At 42.6% G+C, this 21,080-nt stretch overlaps 1 protein-coding gene across 5 annotated transcripts in view; it reads right to left on the bottom strand.

The window, feature by feature from the left end:
- The window catches only part of ZNF618 (zinc finger protein 618), a 114,013-nt gene that overhangs the window by 47,870 nt on the left and 45,063 nt on the right, over positions 1-21,080 (bottom strand). For 4 of the 5 annotated variants that reach the window (XM_088469883.1, XM_088469862.1, XM_088469851.1 and 1 more), the window contains 3 exons: positions 7,287-7,534; positions 2,292-2,399; positions 615-779 (listed from right to left, as the gene is read on the bottom strand). In XM_088469883.1, the coding sequence (XP_088326009.1) occupies positions 615-779; positions 2,292-2,399; positions 7,287-7,464 (451 nt within the window). In that variant the 5' untranslated portion in view covers positions 7,465-7,534. The remainder of the gene's footprint in view (positions 1-614; positions 780-2,291; positions 2,400-7,286; positions 7,535-21,080) is intronic. The other variant, XM_088469872.1, reaches the window with a different exon arrangement.

Below are 21,080 nucleotides of genomic sequence, written 5' to 3' on the forward strand. Positions count from 1 at the left end.
TATAACGGAACATCCTACCATGGAGCGTTGTACAGAGCGTGAAACTAGCAGGGCCCTTAACCACAGTATCTGAGTGCTACGGACGGTTTGGGCCGTTATCAGTCTCCTTCCCGGTCTTACCTCTCAGCGCTCTGACTTAGTGACTTAAACTACGGACATAACTCTCTCCCAGAACCTCATTGCTAACAGACAAATTATACTCTAATTATGAGTTATCGTACATTTTAGCTTTACGTAAATCGTTCTGCACAGATTTATTTGCATTCAATAATAGGACATCTTTGTGCTCTTTTCACGAAGGCTATACAGCGGTCTTCGCGTCACAGTGGGGGCAGTAGCTTTGCAACCTGAATAAATGTTCATGAGAATGCAGCCGGTCCGTTCACACAGCGCCAGTGACGTCAGACTGAGGCACAGCGTGAGCGGCCTTTGTTGTGGTTCCTCTCCCCCAACACCCCGAAACATATAGTTATATTTCCAAATGACGAGATGCAGTGCGCGCCTTGTATATATGTAATAACGGGTAAATGTATGTTATACTGTAATAAAGATAAATGATGTAACACATGTGTGAATGCTTTACCTGGTCACATAAAAATGGGTTGAACACTTACCCTGGTGGTCCATTGGGGATCGGGGAGCATCCAGAGGCGTCATGCCGCTGCTCCAGCTCCCGTTGGCAGGGGCGGTAGCGCTGGTGTGCTGGCGGGTCCCCCCATCTCTGATGGTCCTGTGTGGATCTGGCGGGTCCCGGCACAGTTGAGCTGCCTTCCCGAGCGCTGGAAACGAGAGAGAGAAGGTGCTGGGAGCCCCGCAGTACCTGGGTGCAGGAGCGGGTGTGAGAGAGAGGAACCCTCCCCAGACAGGGGGGCAGAATTAGCCGATCCTGCCCACTTGTCATTGAATTAGGAACCAGTGTCAAGTCTCAGGAATTTCAACGGTTCTTGGTGAATTATCAGGCTGCATTCTCACATTCATTTACAGGCTGCAGTCTCAGAATACTGACGCTGCCTCAATACTAGCCTCTGCCCTGGGCTGCCTCCTCCTCCTCCGCCCTGGCTGCCTCCTCCTCCTCTGCCCTGGCTGGCTCCTCCTCCGCCGCCTCTGCCCTGGCTGCCTCCTCCTCCGCCGCCCTGGCTGCCTCCTCTTCCGCCGCCTCCTCTTCCACCGCCTCTGCCCTGTCTGCCTCCTCCTCCTCCGCCCTGGCTGCCTCCTCCTCCTCCGCCTCTGCCCTGGCTGCCTCTTCCTCCTCTGCCCTGGCTGCCTCCTCCTCCTCTGCCCTGGCTGCCTCCTCCTCTGCCTCTGCCCTGGCTGCCTCCTCCTCTGCCTCTGCCCTGGCTGCCTCCTCCTCTGCCTCTGCCCTGGCTGCCTCCTCCTCTGCCTCTGCCCTGGCTGCCTCCTCCTCCGCCTCTGCCCTGGCTGCCTCCTCCTCCGCCTCTGCCCTGGCTGCCTCCTCCTCCGCCGCCTCTGCCCTGGCTGCCTTCTCCTCCTCTGCCCTGGCTGCCTCCTCCTCCGCCGCCTCTGCACTGGCTGCCTCCTCCTCCGCCGCCTCTGCCCTGGCTGCCTCATCCTCCGCCTCTGCCCTGGCTGCCTCATCCTCCGCCTCTGCCCTGGCTGCCTCTCCTCTGCCGCCTCTGCCCTGGCAGCCTCCTCCTCCGCCCTGGCTGCCTCCTCCTCCTCTGCCCTGGCTGCCTCCTCCTCCGCCTCTGCCCTGGCTGCCTCCTCCTCCTCCTCTGCCCTGGCTGCCTCCTCCTCCGCCTCTGCCCTGGCTGCCTCCTCCTCCGCCTCTGCCCTGGCTGCCTCCTCCTCCGCCTCTGCCCTGGCTGCCTCCTCCTCCGCCGCCTCTGCCCTGGCTGCCTCCTTTGTGTGAGAATCAGTTCATTGTGAGTTTCAAACAAAGTGAAAAAAAGTTGTTTGGGGCAGAACAAAACGTGTCACTTCTTATTAAACAAGGTGCAGAGGTAAAATAATAGAGATTACTGATAAAGGTGGAGTACAGACTGGAGTCACATCCATAGTCTCATTATAACATTTTCAGCTCCCTATTCTGTACCTGCCTAATTGCTTTGTCTTTAAAATAAATAGCATTTAATGCAACGTGTCTATCTTTCCAGAGTATAAATCCTAATAAAGGAGAGAATTTGTCTCTGTCCAAACCGTCCTCCAACCCATAGCATAAGACATCTAAGTGCTGTACAAAGTTTAGATGAGAGGTGGTCTGAAGGACCCTGACTGGACCCATGTCTTCATATTTAGATGTATAAATCAGAACATGCTGCCGATATGCTCACCTGGTGAGGACGTGCTGATTCTCGGTGGTATGCTCCGCGGACGACTGCCACCGCTCCAGGAGGCTTCCCTGCTCATGGTTGCTGCCTGCGTCTCCGGAGAGTCTCCCCCTGGTGGACAGAACAGACATTTTCAGTGAGAGAGAGAATCCAAAAGGATAATTCTAGTTCATCACCTACCAACATTGGAGGCGGCCATTTTGTTGTAGCCTATCAATTCAACAACAAGGACCTCATGAATACTAATTCAAAGGAAGCTTCCGTGAGGTCACTGTTTCTGACCAAACAGAATGGCTGCATAATAGCTCAGCTCAAAAAATTTTTACCCCTCGCTGTGTGTAGATGACTACACAATTACCCACATTGGAGGCAGCCATTTTGTTAGCTTAATACTCATGAGAATGTAGCCTGCTGATTCACCATAAACAAGGACCTCAACAATACTTTGTCAGACAGAACGCAGTCTCCCAACAAAATAAAAATGCTGCGTAATGATTCAGATCACAAAATGTTTTCTCACACAGTATATAGACAAGGATGCGGCCATTTTGTTGGCTTAACCAATATTAATAAGTATGCCTCATTGGCTAATTCCCAGCCAAAAAATACCCAGCATACAGATTCAGCAGATAAAATGGCTGCCCTCATTGTGTGGGAACAAGGCAAACTTTATTATAACATTCATTGATTACAATAGGTAATTTGTGCCACTGATTACAGTGAACCCTAGGCACAATATGCAGTAACTAGACTGGGTAGACACGTATCATCACTAGTAACAGACACCTTCACTAGTGGGGCTTGATTTGTGACTCGTGAGAGCACACAAACGCCAGGAATATATATACTAAACATGTTGGAAAACAATGGACTTAGGCTGCACCATTAATTGGAGAGTAATTAAGACCATACCCTTTACATTCATAAGCAACATACATTAGTTACTTCCCGTAAGAAAGCTAGAATTATCCATCCGGAGTCGGAAGACTCTGTTTCTAGATGATCAAATGTTGGTGCAATACAAGTGGGAGATGGGACGAGCCCCCAACTTCTGACTCGGCATGGGTAAGAAAAAGGCCTTTTTACGTTACTCGTTTATGGGCTGTGAAGCGAACAGCACAGAAATGAAAATTGCTCGGAAATGGGGTAACTAAAACCAGTAGGAATCCTGGAGCAACATCTCCACCCCATGGTCCAGGTATAATGGCCTGGGGTCTCCAATACCCTTGGCCAATATACAAGACAGAAAACAAAAAAAAAACCCACAAAACTATTTTCAAATACGCTTTAAATAAAGAAATGAATTGTAAAACCCTTATTTTCACTTAGAATTTCTTCTTTAAAAAAAAAAAATAATAATAATAATTCTGTAGTACAAATGGGAAAATAATAAAAAAAAACAAAAAAAAAACCCAGTTCATTAAAAGTCAAATAGGACTGACCAACAAGAAATTATCAAAGCTGGGAGTACACAAACGTCCTTTCACTGACATCAAAACAAGCAGCAATCGTTGGGAAATTGCTTGTGGATTGGCTGGGCGGTACAGGGGCTTTCCAAGGACCCCCTGCTAAAGACATTATGAAGTAATAGGTTTAGAGACAATGGAACCGGAGTAATTTTGGTCAGTTAGCTGGGAAAATTTAAAGCGGCGATCAGTTACAAGACTGGTTTTGCCTTATAACTGATTGCGGTTTTAAATTTAATGGAGAACTCGCCGAAATCCTGCCGGTTCCGTAATCCCAGAACCTATTTGTGCAAAGAAAACAAAATTGTTAAATGCCTCCATGGAAGAGAGATCCACAGCATGGGGTTAAGTTCTGAGGGTTCGAAGAGATCACATAGAGGTAACTGACCTACTTGGCTGGTGAGGTGTAAATAATAGTTTTATTTATAAAAAAAATAAAAGTATATTTTAAACAGTACACAAGAATTATAGTATTATAGGTGCTGAGTGCGCTATGTGATGACGGGTAATGAAACGCTGATGCCCCATCACTCATCAAATCAGTGTCACATCCAACCCCCTGAGGCCGAAGACCAAAGCCACACGTATAACATGGCCACCACTGCATGGAAAAAAACATCCCGTGCGGAGATGCCGTCAAAGTTGACAGGTTGCTGTGCATGGAGTATGAATTCAATTTTGGAAGGCATGGTTTAATGCTAAATATTAGTTGTGAATAGGTCTACAAACATCATAGAAATTTAAGATGCCTGCATCTGCTTGTATCCTGTGACTACCAAATTAGCTACACTGGCTTTTACGTTTCCTGGCTGTCCAGAGTTTGAGCTCAGTGTCTCAGGCCTCGCTCCCTACTCACTACCAAGGGCAGCCAGTGAGAAATAAGCAGTCACCGTCCGGGAGCGTAACCACACACATCCCCAGGAGCAGTTCCGGGTGTCAGATCTTTGTGGTGGTGTCACATACAGCTTTATACCATAAATTAGCCTAAACAAAGAGGTATTTTAGGGCACAAAGTGAAAAATATGTCCAACTGAAAGGGCGTTACTAATCGGGAAAGACGACCGACTTTTCCCTTTGGTGTTAAAGAGATTTCCAAAATGACCACACAGAGGGGCACTTGGGCAAACTATTAAGAAGCACCAGTAGACAACCGAGGTGTTTTTTCACACGTGTTGGGGGAATTGGTATGAAATACCGCCAGCCGCATGGCCGGCGGTTCGATTCCCGTCACCGGCAGGCCGACAGGAGCAGAGTGCGACGCAGCGGAAGCCCGACAGCACTGGAAATCCCGATCGTGGATAGGTAAGTATCCACTAACCTAACCCCCCTAACCCTAACCCTCCTTAGGGGTGCCTAACCCTAACTTCCCCCCCAAGTGCCTAACCCTAATCCCCCCTCTAAGTGCCTGACCCTAACCACCCCCTTCCCCGCTGCCTAAACCTAAGTCCCCCGGGGGGGTGCCTAACCCTAAGTCCCCCCCGGGGGTGCCTAACCCTAACCCTCCCTTCCCCTAGCCTAACCCTAACCCTCCCTTCCCCTAGCCTAACCCTAAGTCCCCCCCAGGAGCTCTAAACCTAACCCTCCCCCCCCGCGGCTGTCCGCTCGCGGCGCCCGGCATCACTACGATCGTGATGTCGGGCGCCGGTCTCCCGGCGTCGGGGAAATGCGGGCGTCTACATCTAGACGCCCGGCATTTCACCCTTGCCGGGATAAGACAGTCGGGAAGCCGGCTGCCGGTATTTAGGCAGTCGGCTTCCCGATTGCCTCCCGTGTTGGGGCGCTATATACATGGCTTCCACTGTCCTTAAACATCAAACACTGCTATGTCAGGAACAAACTTCTATAACCACCTTTTAGGTCCTTTCCACAAAGCTACAGTGCCAGCGGCCATCTTTTATTTTTTTTGTTTTTGTAGCGAAGAACTAAAAAGCTATAAAATGACATAATATGAAATAAAACAAATGTATGCTGTGGTGACAGGCGCACGACTTCTATACAATCCTTATAGGTGTAACACATTAAAAAATTAGCCACACATACTGCAACACTCACACTCAGCAACCCAAAGTCCGCTCATTGCAAATGCGATCCCCGCTGTGATCCGGACGCACGTCCAGAGCGCCATCTTGACATGATTTCCCCATTTAACCACCCCCCAGGTGTGAAGCTATATTGGAAAATCGATCCAGTCACCAGGCAGGACAGAACGTTTGAACAGAACGGGTCCTGGGAAAGCGCAGTCTCCCATGTGTCGGAGATGTGCGCTTACCAACGGGTTAGCATACGTCTCCGAAATAGGCCCTAAATCCGCTGTGAACAGAGTTCAGACGGCTGCGAAAGCAGACTTTCATTCCCAAAGGGGTTGGCATGTAGGAACCACGTCGTCCATCAGCCATGGCAAAGTCACCACGGCAGAGAGGAGATGGGATGCTGCGGGTGGCATGTGACGGGTACACACTTATTTTTATTTTAGAAGCCCCCACAGACCAAATTGTCTTTAGTTATCCTCCTCTGGTGACAGTCAGACTAAAGGCCTCAATGCTGTTCACGATGTACTGGACAAACGGATGCACTTCAACGTAAAGTCGTGCAATTAGGTTTCTCCGTTATAGCAACCCAATATGTGGTCCGAAACCGACCGGGATATCAGCATCTATCAGATCAAAGACTGCGAACACAGGTTGGAAGTGATCCGAGAGGGATTCCGACAAAGAGCTGAGAAATCTCGCACAATTTGGAACTATGGGGCTGGTTCTTAGATGCGCTAAAGACTAACCTGTGCACCAGCGGGCCATTCCAAGCTGTACGCATCTTAAGTAGGGATGTGCAGGCTCGGATAGGTTCGAGTTTGCACGCAGAGTTCGGATTTTTCCCTCCAAAAAAACGGAACTCAGAAAGAGGCAAAATGTCATCTTGCATGGACAAACATCATCATTCCTGTCATCTTTCATGGACAAACATCATCATTCCTGGACAAAAGTCCAGGAATGATGATGTTTGTCCATGCAAGATGACGTTTTGCCTCTTTCTGAGTTCCGTTTTTTTGGAGGGAAAAATCCGAACTCGGCGTGCAAACTCGAACCTATCCGAGCCTGCACATCCCTAATCTTAAGTTGCATCTCCGCTCGCTGCTGCTATCTGGGTAATGGGTCATTGAGTGAGGGGAGGGAGTGTGGATGGGCTACGGTGTGTGCGCATGCAGAGATCTGTCTGATTTCAGGTGGACCTCCGGCACTAAGGATAGGGCAGGTGCAAGTGCGCGCCGATGACGTCTATTTATACAAGCTTATGGATAGGTCCGATGTGGTCACATAAATATGTGTAGCTCTGTGGATGAGCGAATATCCACAAATAGTTGTGTGATCGCAATGCGGGTATAACTACTGCCAACTCTTCATCAGCCTGTGCGTGTGGCACCAAACAACGCTCAACAACAAAAACAAACAAAAAAGAAATAAGCACACCCCAAAAAGGAAAACAGATCCAAGGAATCAGAAAGCTCCAGAGATGTCCTACGCGGCTCTCCACTCACCAATATTCTGCTGGTTACGGTTCTCACCGATCACCACGCAAATCTCGGCAGGCACCTCCTCCGAACCATCATCTGCTATCTTTCCCTTGGCGGATTGTGTGTCCTTCTCCTCCCAGGCCACGGGCTGCCGCTCGGCTTCGGTGAGCTCTTTCTTTACGGTCACATCTTGCGTGGTCATTGTCCAGTCTCTGGGGGGGTGAAGTTAGAGCGCCACACCTCTGAGAGCTTTCTCCTGTGCCGCACTCTCCCTAGGAAATAAAATTGGGCTTGCGATTAGCAATCACACAAGGCATTAGACGAAGAGAAAACATTAGGGGGCTCAATCAACAAAAAGTGGACTGCACGTAAAAAAAAACAAAAAAAAAAACTGCCGCTAAAATTGCTACATTTGCGACACACGGTGACAATATTTTAGAGACGAGTCTTTGCTTTTTAGGCGCACCATTTGCCTACAGAGGGGAGTCAGCCATTTTGAATTCCTCGTCTATTAGCAGTTTTATTTCACAAAGAGTCAGTGACATTCGCGGCACAGAAGCCAGATTGTAAGCAACGAGGACATTGTGAGACAACTGTAAGATGCTGTGACAGTGGGTTTGCTTACTACTCAGATGTTAAAAGATTGTCGCATTCGCAGGATTTGGACTGCACAAGTTCCCAAAAGCCGCGGCCTCCATTCCAGAAAATGGCGGCATGTCCAGCCCTTTTTTCTTGGAGTACCGAGAGGCCAGGGTCTATGTCCTCTGATGAATACTTCCTGGCCTCGGCTATGTAGCTGCGAGGGGGCAATCTGGGTAACCTCAGGGTTACTCAGATTGCCGATGGTCTCGCAGAAGATCCGAAGCTGCATCTTAGGACGCAGCACTCAGATCTGCGATGCGGTTAGGAGGAGTCTACTTACATAGTGTTCATTCTAGCACCTATTAATACCTGTGCAGTTCCTCTTTCCTGCCTGGGGTGTCGCTCTCTGCTCTGGTGCTTCTAGCACACGATCTGCTTAATCTCAGCAATTTGTTGCATCAGCCGAGTGTGCTAGAAGCACCAGAGCAGGATTGATGAACTGCACGGGTTGTGCAATACCGTACAACTCAATCAGGCCTACACTCATCAACCCTTTTATAAATGTGCGTTATTATTTGCAAACATCACCTTCGTCCTCGGTTTATTAAGTATTTTTCTTCGCAGCGATGGAGAGCAGAATTTTTTTTTTTGTAGCATCATCTGGTCCTAGGCAAATTGGGGGTGATTCAATTGTTTTACAGGGCGCCTAAACTAATGGGCGCACGACGGAGCAATGAAATAGTTTTGTGCTCGTATCCTCCTGAGGTGGCGACCACAAATGCGCGATTACTCGGCTGTTTCAGCGCCCGAAGCAGGACTTTAGATGGGGTTAGCTGCTATATGCGGCTAAACCCAGTGCTTTTGGGCACGCGCATGCGCCACGGGCACCCAAACAGAGCGACAATTGAATATAGCCATTGGGCGCCCAAAAAAAACAATTAAATCTGCCCCCACTGAATACACCACTTGGTAGCGCGGCCGTACTTTAATTTATACAGACTCCGGGCGCTGGTGTAGGGAAGCAGGATTCAGGCCTAAAAGAAGCACTGTAAATATTCAGTATTTCCGCCCATATGCTCTGGTCTACAAAAAGCATACGTCACATACTTACACCCATGTTTTTAACCATTTGTTTGCATGCAGAATATGCATTCACTATTAGGCATCTATGGGGGGAATTCAAATCACTTTGCAGGGATGTAGCTCTCGGAGGTATTCAAATGCCATGCTGTAAACCCCCCAACTAGCGTATTTCTACTAGCACCCATCTGAGGTGCCAGCAAAAACCGGCGCTAACTAGTGCCGCGGGGCTAATAGCGGGTGTCACCGCATAAGGTAACAGCATTGCGTGCAGTTTACTGCAACTAAGCCCCGGCCATAAGTGGCGGTAAGGTGCACAGTGTTTGTTCTAGCACCCTGCACCTATCACAACCGGTGCAGTTCCTCTTTCCTGCCTGGTGTGTCGCTCTCTGTTCTGCTGCTTCTAGCACACTCAGGCGATACAACAAACTGCGGAGATACAGACCAGAGTGTGCTAAAAGGCAACAGAGAAGAGAGTGACACCCCAAGGAGAAAAGAGGAACTGCACGGACTGTGACACGTGCAGGGTGCTAGAATGAACACTAGGTGCATCTCCCAACTTAAGTACCGGACACGATGCAGTCAACTGAATAACCCCGGAGAAAATAATTCCCCTCCAAAAAAAAAACCTTCTAAAACCTCACAAATAAAGCAGAACTATCACCTCTTGTGTACGAGTGTTAAAATTTTTGTAAAATACGTACACACAAAAACATACTATGTGCCCGGGAAATGGATAATGTACCAGTGTCGCCAACAGTGTCTCCAAATTGGTTACAGAGACAAACCAGTAGCTTTGACGAGGGCAGACTATAAAGTGGCAAGGACTATACATATAACTATGGTTGATGATCTTATTAAGTAGGACATATACAGCGAGGTATCTGAGAAATTGATCAATATCAGCTACAATATTGTATTGTGTGGTGTGAGATGCAACGGAATATACCTGCAAACTTAATAAAGACAATTATTATAAAAAACAGATTGCCTATAGTATCCTTATACATTTAAAGCTTGCGTGCAGGGCCCTCTTACCCCATTGCCTCTGTTAATTCCCAGTCGTGTTTTGTTAATAATGTTCACAATTGTAAAGCGCAATGGAATATGATGCAGCTATATAAATAACTGATCTCTTTTATATATACTCCGCAAACTGCCCGCAGAGCTGTGTAATCTAACCCTACATTTATATCCAGGTTGTATAGGTCTAAAGTAAACATGGATTATTGTGCAACAATATTCTTCTTATCCACGTTCCTATCATTGTACTCCTCAAGCTTTTTGCAGAGCTCATAATTCAGGAGAGGTGCCTTTAGAGTTATTCTCTTCCCCAAATTCCCTTTATCTACTCCCAGAAGAGATCATAAGGAGATGTAATAATACTCTCAATACAATAATATGTGGGTATCTCCTAATGGGACTGGATGGGTTACATTAATGTCATGGATGGCCCCAACCAAGAAAAGATTTAAAAAATAAATATATACAGTATGTACAGTAATTAATAAAAAAAATAATTATAAATAATAATGTGGAAAGGGGCGGTAGCCGACACAGCCCCAGTAAGTGCTTACTGCAGACATAAAGGGATAAAACTATATCTAGAATACGCTGTGTGTGTAAATACATAGTTATTTATAAGTATAGATATGTAATAACTATAACAAGTGTAAATTTATATATGAAAAAAAAAAAAGAAAAAATTATTGCTATGTCTATGATAACTGAATTAAGTATACAGTATAATATATTGTGAAAATAAATTTAAACAACATTTAAAAAAATGCAGTGATGATTATAAACTATCAAAATAGAGTAAAGAATTTATTTTGAAGCTTTGTTTCTAATAGCTGCTTAGGTTATGCCGACACAAATATACTGCCAACATAACCGAGGAGTCAAACAACACAACAAACACTAATTGGTGAGATATAGAATGTGAGCTATATAAATCAAAGTGTAACAAATAACTATATAAATCTCAATACATAGGTATAATCCATGTGAAAGTCTACATTAGGCGTTTCTATATTTCTGTTAGATTTAACACCTAAAGATTCTGTATTTTGTCTGTCAGCATAAAATAGCTTATATTGGAGAAACACACCAAGTCTATACCTTGATAAATAGCTAGACATTCAAATTTAAAATATTAGGACGCAAGCAAAGTTTTCTATGGCAGACAAGGGCACTGCTGCATAAAATTAATTAAAACCAGACATACACGGTGGTAACCAATTAGCCTCGAACATTGTTTGGGCGCTAATGGATCCCCCCGGCTCTATCCAATTAGCCCTGAAGTGCCGCCTGACGCCGACCCTTATTGTCAGTTTTCCTCCGGGACCTGATGTGCCCTGAGAAAAAATTCACGAAAAGTGCATTTTTTTCGCCGCCACAAAGATCACGGATCTCATGTGTTTTCGGACAAAGTATCCTATTCCGTCCGAAATAATAGAACAGGGAGAAAAAAAAAGCATCAGCGAAAAACTGCTTTAAATTATGAAAAATCTATTTTTTGCCGTTTGCTGCTAAATGGATACCCCTAATTCTATTATATTGCATTATTATTTGGCCATGGTGCTTGCGCCATTGTCGTATATGCAAGTCTGTGGCCGTATTCCATTTCACCTCAGAAAAAGCTACGGTGCAGGCTGAAATCATCCATTTCTGAGAAATCAACCTGAATATTCAATAGGGACCCGCTGCTTCATACAAATTGGGTGCAGAATACCTCAATGAGTGGATGGGAAAGGCTGTGTCCTCCTAACTGGATGTTCAGCCCCACAAAATGGCCACCTGAATTATGTATGGGCTGTTGATGTGTACTATCGGTATAAATCCTCGGAAGTTGACAATAGGCACTAGTGAAAATGTGAAGTATAGATTTCATGTTTATTGAGAAACAGCGGTAACATTCACAGCATTGTAAGACTATGCAGTGGAAGTGATATCAGCGGTTATGGGTATTCACACCCTTAAGGAGCAGCACTGTGACACAACACAGTGAAGATGGTGTGAACACGCATGCGCAGTAATACACCCAGAGGCCATCTTGGTAAAAAGGTGACTGGCTGGCTTCACTACAAGGAGATAGAGCAGGAACGTACTCCCCTTCGGCAATGTATGTTATTTATAACATTTTTTTAAAAAAAGCTAATTTTGCTGTTAGACTCTGTTTTCAGTATGGGGCTCTCTGTGTTGCGACACAATTGTCAACACAAAAATACATATTATCGGAGCAAATAGGCATTTGCATAGGAATGTTTTAAGCTAACAAAATATATATGTATTTATATTTTTTAAATAAAATATAAAAATATACACATACATATATTTGCTGCATAGAACCCCACACAGGAAAAAAAACAAAAACAATCAATCAGTATTTCTTCCAGCTACAGCCCGAGATTTCTGGTGGAAAATTTCTGAGAGCTGGGCAAATTTTCCACTAATGTATATTTCTTTCATTTTCACCCTCCCATTTCTATAAATTACCACATGTCAAAAGGCAAATGAAAAAAATAAATAAAGCCCCTTTGACTGCATCAGCGAGTGGAGAAAAATTTGTATGAAATATTTTGCATAGAAAAAAAAAAAAGTTCTTAGGAAAATATTGTGTAAATGACGCCTAGTGAAAAACCCAGTCAAGAATATATTAGGCTGAGAATTTTCTAGAATGGCCAGGGGCTATTTTAATCCTGTTGTGAAGAGCAGTGTATTGCGAAAGGAAGAAATGTAGGACAGGGTTTGAAAATGAATTACTTCCAGAGATGTGTTCCAGTGTTTTCACAAAAGATGAAATGGATATTAAATAGTTTAAAGTAGGGATGTGCAGGCTCGGTTCTACTCGGTTCCGTTCGTTTTTTTTTACCGAATCTTATTGGCTATCCAAAACTCGTGACAGCTGAAACCCAATAAGATTCGGTAAAAAAAACCGAACGGAACCGAGTAGAACCGAGCCTGCACATCCTTAGTTTAAAGTATATGCCATTACCACCCAAATTTATTTAGGTATATTTGATCCATCCTACAAAAAAATTAAAATGTAGTGATCTCATCCCAGAGATTCCTATTCTTATAATGTTGTTGCCCTGATTACTTGCTCTCCCTTATGAAGTCGCCTGAGAGAATTTTCAGCTAAATTTCATCTATACAAAATGAGCACTGTTAGAGTGAGTTTTTCTGGTGTCTGCGCAACCTCTGGAGCTCTTTCACAAGCACCTTTATTTCTAACTTTCAGTACAAAATTCCTTATAAAAAAATAATCCTTGTATAATAGAACCAACACCAGATCCCAACTAAATGTCTTTAAGCCAGAGGTTCCCAAACGCGGTCCTCAAGGGTCCCCAACAGTTCAGGTTTTAGAGATATCCATGGTTGAGCACAGGTGGTTAAATCAAATTGACCGAGGTACTAATTAAGTCACCTGTGCTCAACCATGGATCTCTCTAAAACCTGAACTGTAGGGGAGCCTTGAGGACCGCGTTTGGGAACCTCTGCTTTATGGTAAAGATACGGATAGGTAGCTGTAACATTCTAACCTGTTTTAAAATTTGTCTTACGTTCTCTTCTACAGAGTATGGCTCAATCACCTTGACTGATGCATCTCTGAGGAGAAAAAAAAAGCTATTCCTGCCCAACAACTACATTAAATATTTTTTCGACCAACATGACATAGAAATTATCCAAGACGTGGACTACCAGGAAAGTTTGGCATATTCTTTGACACAAGGCCGGCTTGCACAAATAACCATCCACACATATATTTTAGATTTTCAAGACAACATGGCTTCCTCCACCTCCATGATACTGCCAGTGGGAGGATTTACCTCTACTAAGCCACAAATTGATAAACGTCTGAGGAGGCCACTTACGGAAAGTTTTAACCCCCAAAGGCTTTTCCAATTTTCCACCAGTCAACTCGTCATTGCACCAAGTGTCATCACCTGGAGGCGGATTTATACCACAGCTTGTGGGACTGCCCAGTCGTTTCTGGTTGAATGTTAACTAAACAGTAGACTACATTATGTACCCCTGAATGGGGAAGTGCCAGGTGGTTTTCCACTAGAAAGTTGTTTCTTGCTATTAGCACTTTGGCCAAATAAATTATTTTATAGGACTAGATTCAGATGAGCCCAACAGTTTCACTTTTACAAGGAAAAACTGCTTTACAGCTAGAAGAGAGACTGGAAGGAGATGCCGTTGGAGAAGGCAAAGTGGGCGGCAGGCATTTCCGGGGTGGGGGTATGGTCCATTTTTACATTCTTTATCCTAGATTCAGAGGAGTCTTGGCCAGATGACATAGTATGGAACTCAGACTGATTGCCCTTCTTAACGTGGCACAGTATCTCCCCCTGATGGCGCAACAATCTATTAATATGTGGCTATTTCATAAGCGATTTTTATTTGGTGACACGTACAAATGCTATGAAATATGTGAGCATTCTCTGTATTTTTCTAAATCAATGTTTATACAAGGTGGATATTTTTATACAATGCTTCAATATTACAACAATAATAATAATATTAAAACGAATGTGTTCCCAAATGTTTTAAGAGTATTTTACAAAGATGGTAAGTAAAGTTGTTTACAAAGAAAAAAAAAACATACAGAAAAATGAGTGCGATTTTGTATCTTGCATACACACATTTTTCATAAATGAAATGTAAAAAAAATGCATTGTTACAGCTGTGTATTGTTCATACGTACGACATCCCTTATTTATCTTGTCAATTTTCCAGAACAACAATTTCAAAACTTTTGTTAGTTTCTGTATTACTCTAAAATAGTAATTTTAATGCAATAAAAGAAAAAAAAAAAAAGACAACTTATTTTTTACACAGAAAAGTGGTGGCCGTATTTACAGGCAACCTGGTACACGCAGCCCTGGGGAAGTTTGTTGCCTATCTAGGAGGCATACGGTTTCTGATATCTAGGAATCCATCTCACATCGTGTTGCTGTTGACAAGAAATATCAGCAATGTAGTCTGAAACTGAGACCATAGTGTGCGTTCTGCAGAACATTTTGTACCTGGAAACAAGGAATCACCCCAAAACCAGATTTCCATTAGAACGTACAAATTTATTGGGGTAACCATAGCCACACATTATTTTGAAGACATTGCCGTGAACCATTAATGCTACTTTACATTTCTAAGAGGCCGTCCATGGACAGCTAATTTATAGAAACGTTCTGATGGTAATGTATTCAAACCTGAATGAAATGCTGGTTTAAAAGGTTGCCGATTTTCTTCGCTCATTTTAATAATCCTAATTAATTTAAATTAGAACATATTATTTCCAGAGCATGAATATTTATTAAAATCCTAAGGAGCAAAGACAAAAAAAAAAAAAAAAAGAGTGATTAGTCACTGAGAATAAAAGACCAAAAGCCCATGGACGGGCTCAGTGCTCATCATGAAGCAGAGTTAAAAATGTCTTCAAACATATCAACAATTCACAGAACGATGTGTGTTACAACAGGAACAGGATACACAGACACTTACAGGCCATTTGCGCCAGTGTTGTAAACTCTTTATTTTTATGTGCGACGAACACATTTCCTATTAGGCATCAATTAACATAATCCTCTGGAATACAGCAAAAATAACGACCAAACTCTCGTGTGCAAAAATAAAAAAAAATTCTTAAACACGCTTGCAAAAGCTATGCCTGGGAACTAAGTAAGCACCAAATAGTGTCATGCATTGATAAATAGTCAATTACCAGCAGTTCGCTAATTCCCAAAACCATCGCATCATCATTTTCTATCGGCACCTGTCCCAACCACCCACAAATATGGTTTCCACAGGAGTATGAGTCTTTCTCCTGGTCTGCATGTGGTCACAATTTCATGATCACACCCTGGCTATACTTGGCCTTATGTTAGAACGCAGTTGTCCCAACCTGTTTCACCCACCTAAGAGAAGGCAGGCGTAACTGGCAGACTCACACAAATCTGCAAGAGCACGTTTGCGTGCGCACTGTTCTGGGCATGCATAGTGTAAATTAGTGGAAGATACACTATGCCAACTGGCGGCTTAATTCTCACTCTGCATCAGCCCAATGTGCCTATGAGACACTAAACAGATTTACTGTCTGTAGCAATAGTTCAAAGAAATAGTAATAGGATAGTAAAGTATAATAGAATTAAAGGAGGATATACTAAAGGTTGCAGGTATAGTGATAAAAAAAACAATTTTCATTGCGATTTACAGGTCAATCTATTAATGCCATGTCAACCAATAAATCATCAATTTTTAAAAACCTCTAAAAGTAAAAACAATATATAAAATCGCCAGAACAGGGAAGGTATATAAAGAATTAATTTAGTAAATTGCTGTGGAAATCACTAAAATGTTTTTAGGTTTTTCACTGTTTTGAGACACTACAGATTTTTTTTCCCCAACAGCGAAATTAAATTTAAAAAAAAAAAAACTTTCATGCTGGTATCTATATTTTACAATTTATTTTAATAGCCCATTTGAGCTTTTTACCAGGTGTTTTGCATTTAGATAACCCATTGAAGTGAATGGGACCCATTGAAATAAATATAAATAAAATCAGGGACAGATACCCCAAAACTCCACCAGCTATATGCAGCAGCCTGCTAAGAGCATGGGAACCTCCTACCATATTGATAAATAGCCCAGTGTTGAAAACGAGGGGTTCCTCCTAAATTACCTGAAGAGACCTGGATACAAGAACAAAACTGTGAGCCCTGGTTCAGTAGGGCTTGGCTGCCGGCAAAAGGTAGTACCGGGGTCGGTACTGGGGTATATATGAAACATTTTCATAGGGTGTTACAGTCTGTATACAGTGACTCTGTATCATGACATTAATTGTTGTTTAATAAAATGGTTAAAATAAATAAAAATTATTTTGTGATTTGTGCCAAACACAGTAATGTGCAATGTCAACCACCAAATAAAGTAATTCTAGAAACTAGCAATTTAAAAGAATAAATGGAACACAGTTCATGAAAACAATAAGGGACAAAAAAATAAAAAAAAGAGTATGTGAACATTATATAGAAAAATTTCCAACACTGAACCACATAAGTCACAAGACTGAAATTTCACAATTTCTAAGTATTTTCCCAAATTGTCATGGGGGAAATAGATCACATGAAAACATAAAAAATATAAGGAAAATAAAAATACGCTTATCAGGGTTCTTTTATTTGAAAAACAATGTTGATTCAGACACAAAATCTCATGATAAAAATCTGCATTTTAAAATTGTACGAGCAGTGAAGCAGCATCACAAATTCTTGTCATGAAAGAACAGGTCGGTTACAATTTTTCTTCCTTGCCAAAGATTCGGAAGGAAAAAAAATGATTACTAAATAAAAACCTTTTTTAATTTAAATGCTAATGCACTGAATTAAATTTTAATAACAGAGGAAATTGAAAAGCTGAGCAGGAATATTGGAAATAAATCCAGGCAGAAACAGCAGAAATTAAAAATTCTAGTATGTGGGATGACGGCAGTTAAGCTATTTTATAGGATTACATTTTTTTCATTTTTGAAAGCAGGAAAAAAAATCCGATCTTGCTGACTACGGAGTATTAAATCCACAGAGCTGTGATTTATTTTACTCTCTTCCCAGGGGAAAGGGCCTCTCTTTCATGTTGAAATATTTCATAAATTTCAAGACAGCATAAATTCTTAATTTAGAGTTATAGAGGTCACATTTAATGTACTCATGAAATTCAGAAATATTAAAGGAATATCCAACGTACTGAAGAAAAAAAACTCACAAGGCAGCTTTTGCAGGAAACAAATGCACAAAAGGAAAAATCATGAAGAGCCTTGGTTATAATGACCTCAAATAATAATCCTATTCTTTGGGTGTGTTTGTGTATGCATGCAGCTCGAATCAACTGTTTCAGCCAGGGTGAGACCACAATGAGCGTTCCAAATATATATTCAAAATTACATTATAATATATATAGAAAACGAGAGAGAGCCAGATGCAAGCGAAAGGGGAAGCATGATAGAGAGCTTTTGTGATGTTGATAATATACATTATACATAAAGAGCACCCCCAAACTTCTCATCATCAGTGTTTGTAACCACGAACGCCCCCTGCACCACCCAGCTTTCTTTCTTTACATATGTGTAATTGAATACACAATACACACATGCTTACATATTGCAAAAGAGGTATAGGATCTATTTTGCAAAATAGTTGGGACTCAGTACAATGACTAAAAACACACAACCCCAGGGTTTCCACACACTGCCCCACAGCACTCCCTCCCCCTTGTTAAACCGCTTAGCAGAGCTCCTCACAGTAACTATTGGAAGACAACACCCTTGGTGGCCAGTTCTATGTATATGGAAAAAAAATGGCCTGAACATATCTGGAAAAAAATCCTAGGAGTCTGGTGTCCACTGAGCCGACAAAATTAAAGTTGGCACAACTCCAGAGGCAGAAAGTCAGTCCGGATCAACTCCACTTGCTAAACAGAGTTCATATATGAATATGTTTCCCCCAGACAATGATCAAGGTCCGCTCTTACACTCCACTACCAGGACAATTCTCAAAAAGGTAGTGTGTAAAAATGTAAATGCCCGGTCAAATGAATAACCTCCTACCAACACCACCCATTTCTATAACAAAAACATTTCAGTTTTTCTTCTGTACTATTGTGCATTTTAGGCCGAAACTAAAAAAAAAAAAAAAAAAAAAAGAGTGAGGGGACCCCCTGGACTGTCTTTGTTGAATTCACTTCTCTGCTGAAGTGCCAACGTGCAGATGCCAGTGCTGAGATAATGCATAAATAAAACCCTTTTGCGTCATGGTGAGGACCTTACAACCAAAACTCACAAAAAATGAGCATACTGCAATCTAAATGCTTGTACTGGGGCACAAATCTTGACGCCTACTCACTGCTTAGCAAGGGGCAACCTGTGTCTGCAAAAAAACATCCCTCGGCCCCACACAATTTTCTTGCCCTCTAATCTCCCAAATCCTAACACTCATTTTCCACCGCACAGCAAATAATTCAAACTTGAAGCAGTGCGCGCAGACAACAAAGACAGAAAGAACACTACTACCAGGCGTAAAACACAACATCAACAGTACAGAGAGCAAAAGTAAACAGCAATTCCATGATAACACCGGACAGGGGACTTAAGGGGGAGAATTTAATGCACCAGTTGCTACACAGATGTGACTTAGGAAGGTTTCTATATTCCAGCTTCAGGAGGATGTGTTGGTGGTCATGCTGAAAGGCCTCCCACACTATTTAAAATTGCTCCAGGCAACGAATATCTGGGAAAAAAGTACTAGGGGGAACTTTGTATTAAACCTTATTTTTATTACAGGTTGAGTCTCCCATATCCAAAATGCTTGGGACCAGGGGTATTTTGGATAACGGAATATTCCGTATTTTGGAATAATTGCATATCATAATGAAATATCTTGGGAATGGGACCCGAATATACACACAGAATGCATATATGTGTTATATGCACCTTATACACACAGCCTGCAGCTCATTTTATACAATATTTTCAATCATTTTGTGGCTCAAGCAAAGTTTGTGTACATACATGAAATAAATTTATGTTTCATTTACACCCTATACACACAGCCTGAAGGTAATTTTATACCATATTTTTAATAATTTGTGCCTTAGACAAAGTTTGTGTACATTGAACCATCAAAAATCAAAGGTTTTATTATCTCTGTCATGCCAAAATTATTCCGTAATTCGGAATATTCCGTATTTCGGAATATTTGGATATGGGAAACTCAACCTGTACTACAAAATGGCAGGTTTCCGGTAAAATTCAGATTGAAACATAACATGTACAGGTGCCGAATTGGCTGAATGGTGAAGACTGAAACTGCCTGTGCAACTTACCGTGCAAATTACCATGCAATATCACTAAAAACACATCAGTGGTTCTCCGACTCGGTCCTCAGGACCCCAAACAGTTCATGTTTTCCAGGTCACCCAGCAGGTGCTCAGGTGTATTCATTAATCACTAACACATTTTAAAAGATCCACAGGTGGAGCTAATTATTTCACTTGTGACTCTGTGAGACCTGCAAAACATGCACTGTTGGGGTCCTCAAGACTGAGTTTGTGAACCTGTGCAATATATGGAACCAGCAGTCCCCGTTTTCTTGCAGAACACACAGTTAAGAAGCTTGATAGCAATTAAGCGCTGCTTGCGACTTCTATTTCCCCTGTAGTTAATGCGGACAGGAGTTCCGATCCATTGCCGAAAGGAACCAAGGAGCACCGGCAGTATGGGACCTCTAACCTGAACACACAATACCAAGTCACAGCTAAAACTGGAAATACTGGAAAATAGAAATATAAAAAGTACTTCCTCATGTCTGGATATCCAGTTACATGAAACACCAGAAAACCTCTTTTTAAGGACCTGGCGCAGTGTTACCGGAACCAATCTGCTGCTCCATCCGACAGCAAGAAGTGAAGACTGCAGATGTATTAGCTGAATTTGGGGTGTATAGTTCGTACAGAACCGGATCTAATTGGCTGCTGTTTCTATTCAACCAGGCTTCAAATACACTACACAAAACAAAAAGCTATAATGATAGCTATTCTCTTCATATTTTAAAATTCCCAGTTTAACTGAAATATTATTCCTTCTGAAATAAGCAGATATTATAGAGCTTTTCCTACTGATTAACACAAGGGTTGTCCGACACTCACACGATTATTTGTTGCTCTGCTAATGCTTGGTACAGAGAAAATGTATTCTTTACATTTTCATTATAGAATTGTCCACTTGGAGGCTCATTGAATTCTATGGCTGACAATTGCACTTGAAAAACAAGGCATTTTGAAAGCGACTTCCCATGTTAGGAAGTAGAAATACATAGTGAACTATGGTCATCTTTGAAGGAGCTCTATTGTGGAGAATGTAAACAAAAAAGATCCTTTTTTCCTGCACTCTGGGATTCTTGCCTATGAAGAATTTCTCCCAACATCTTGTGACCCCGCCCCTGAGGATCCACATAGCCCTAAGGACAACTGGACCGCAACCTAATGAGTAAGCACCTAGCAGCAACCACTGACACTGTTTTTGCAAAATACAAGGGAAAACATTCCATCGGTCCGTATCGAATCTCGAACTTCATGAGCAATACAAGCATGAACAACCTA

Source organism: Taudactylus pleione, unplaced genomic scaffold (assembly GCF_031769625.1).
Source record: "Taudactylus pleione unplaced genomic scaffold, aTauple2 ptg000013l, whole genome shotgun sequence".
Lineage (NCBI taxonomy): Eukaryota > Metazoa > Chordata > Amphibia > Anura > Myobatrachidae > Taudactylus > Taudactylus pleione.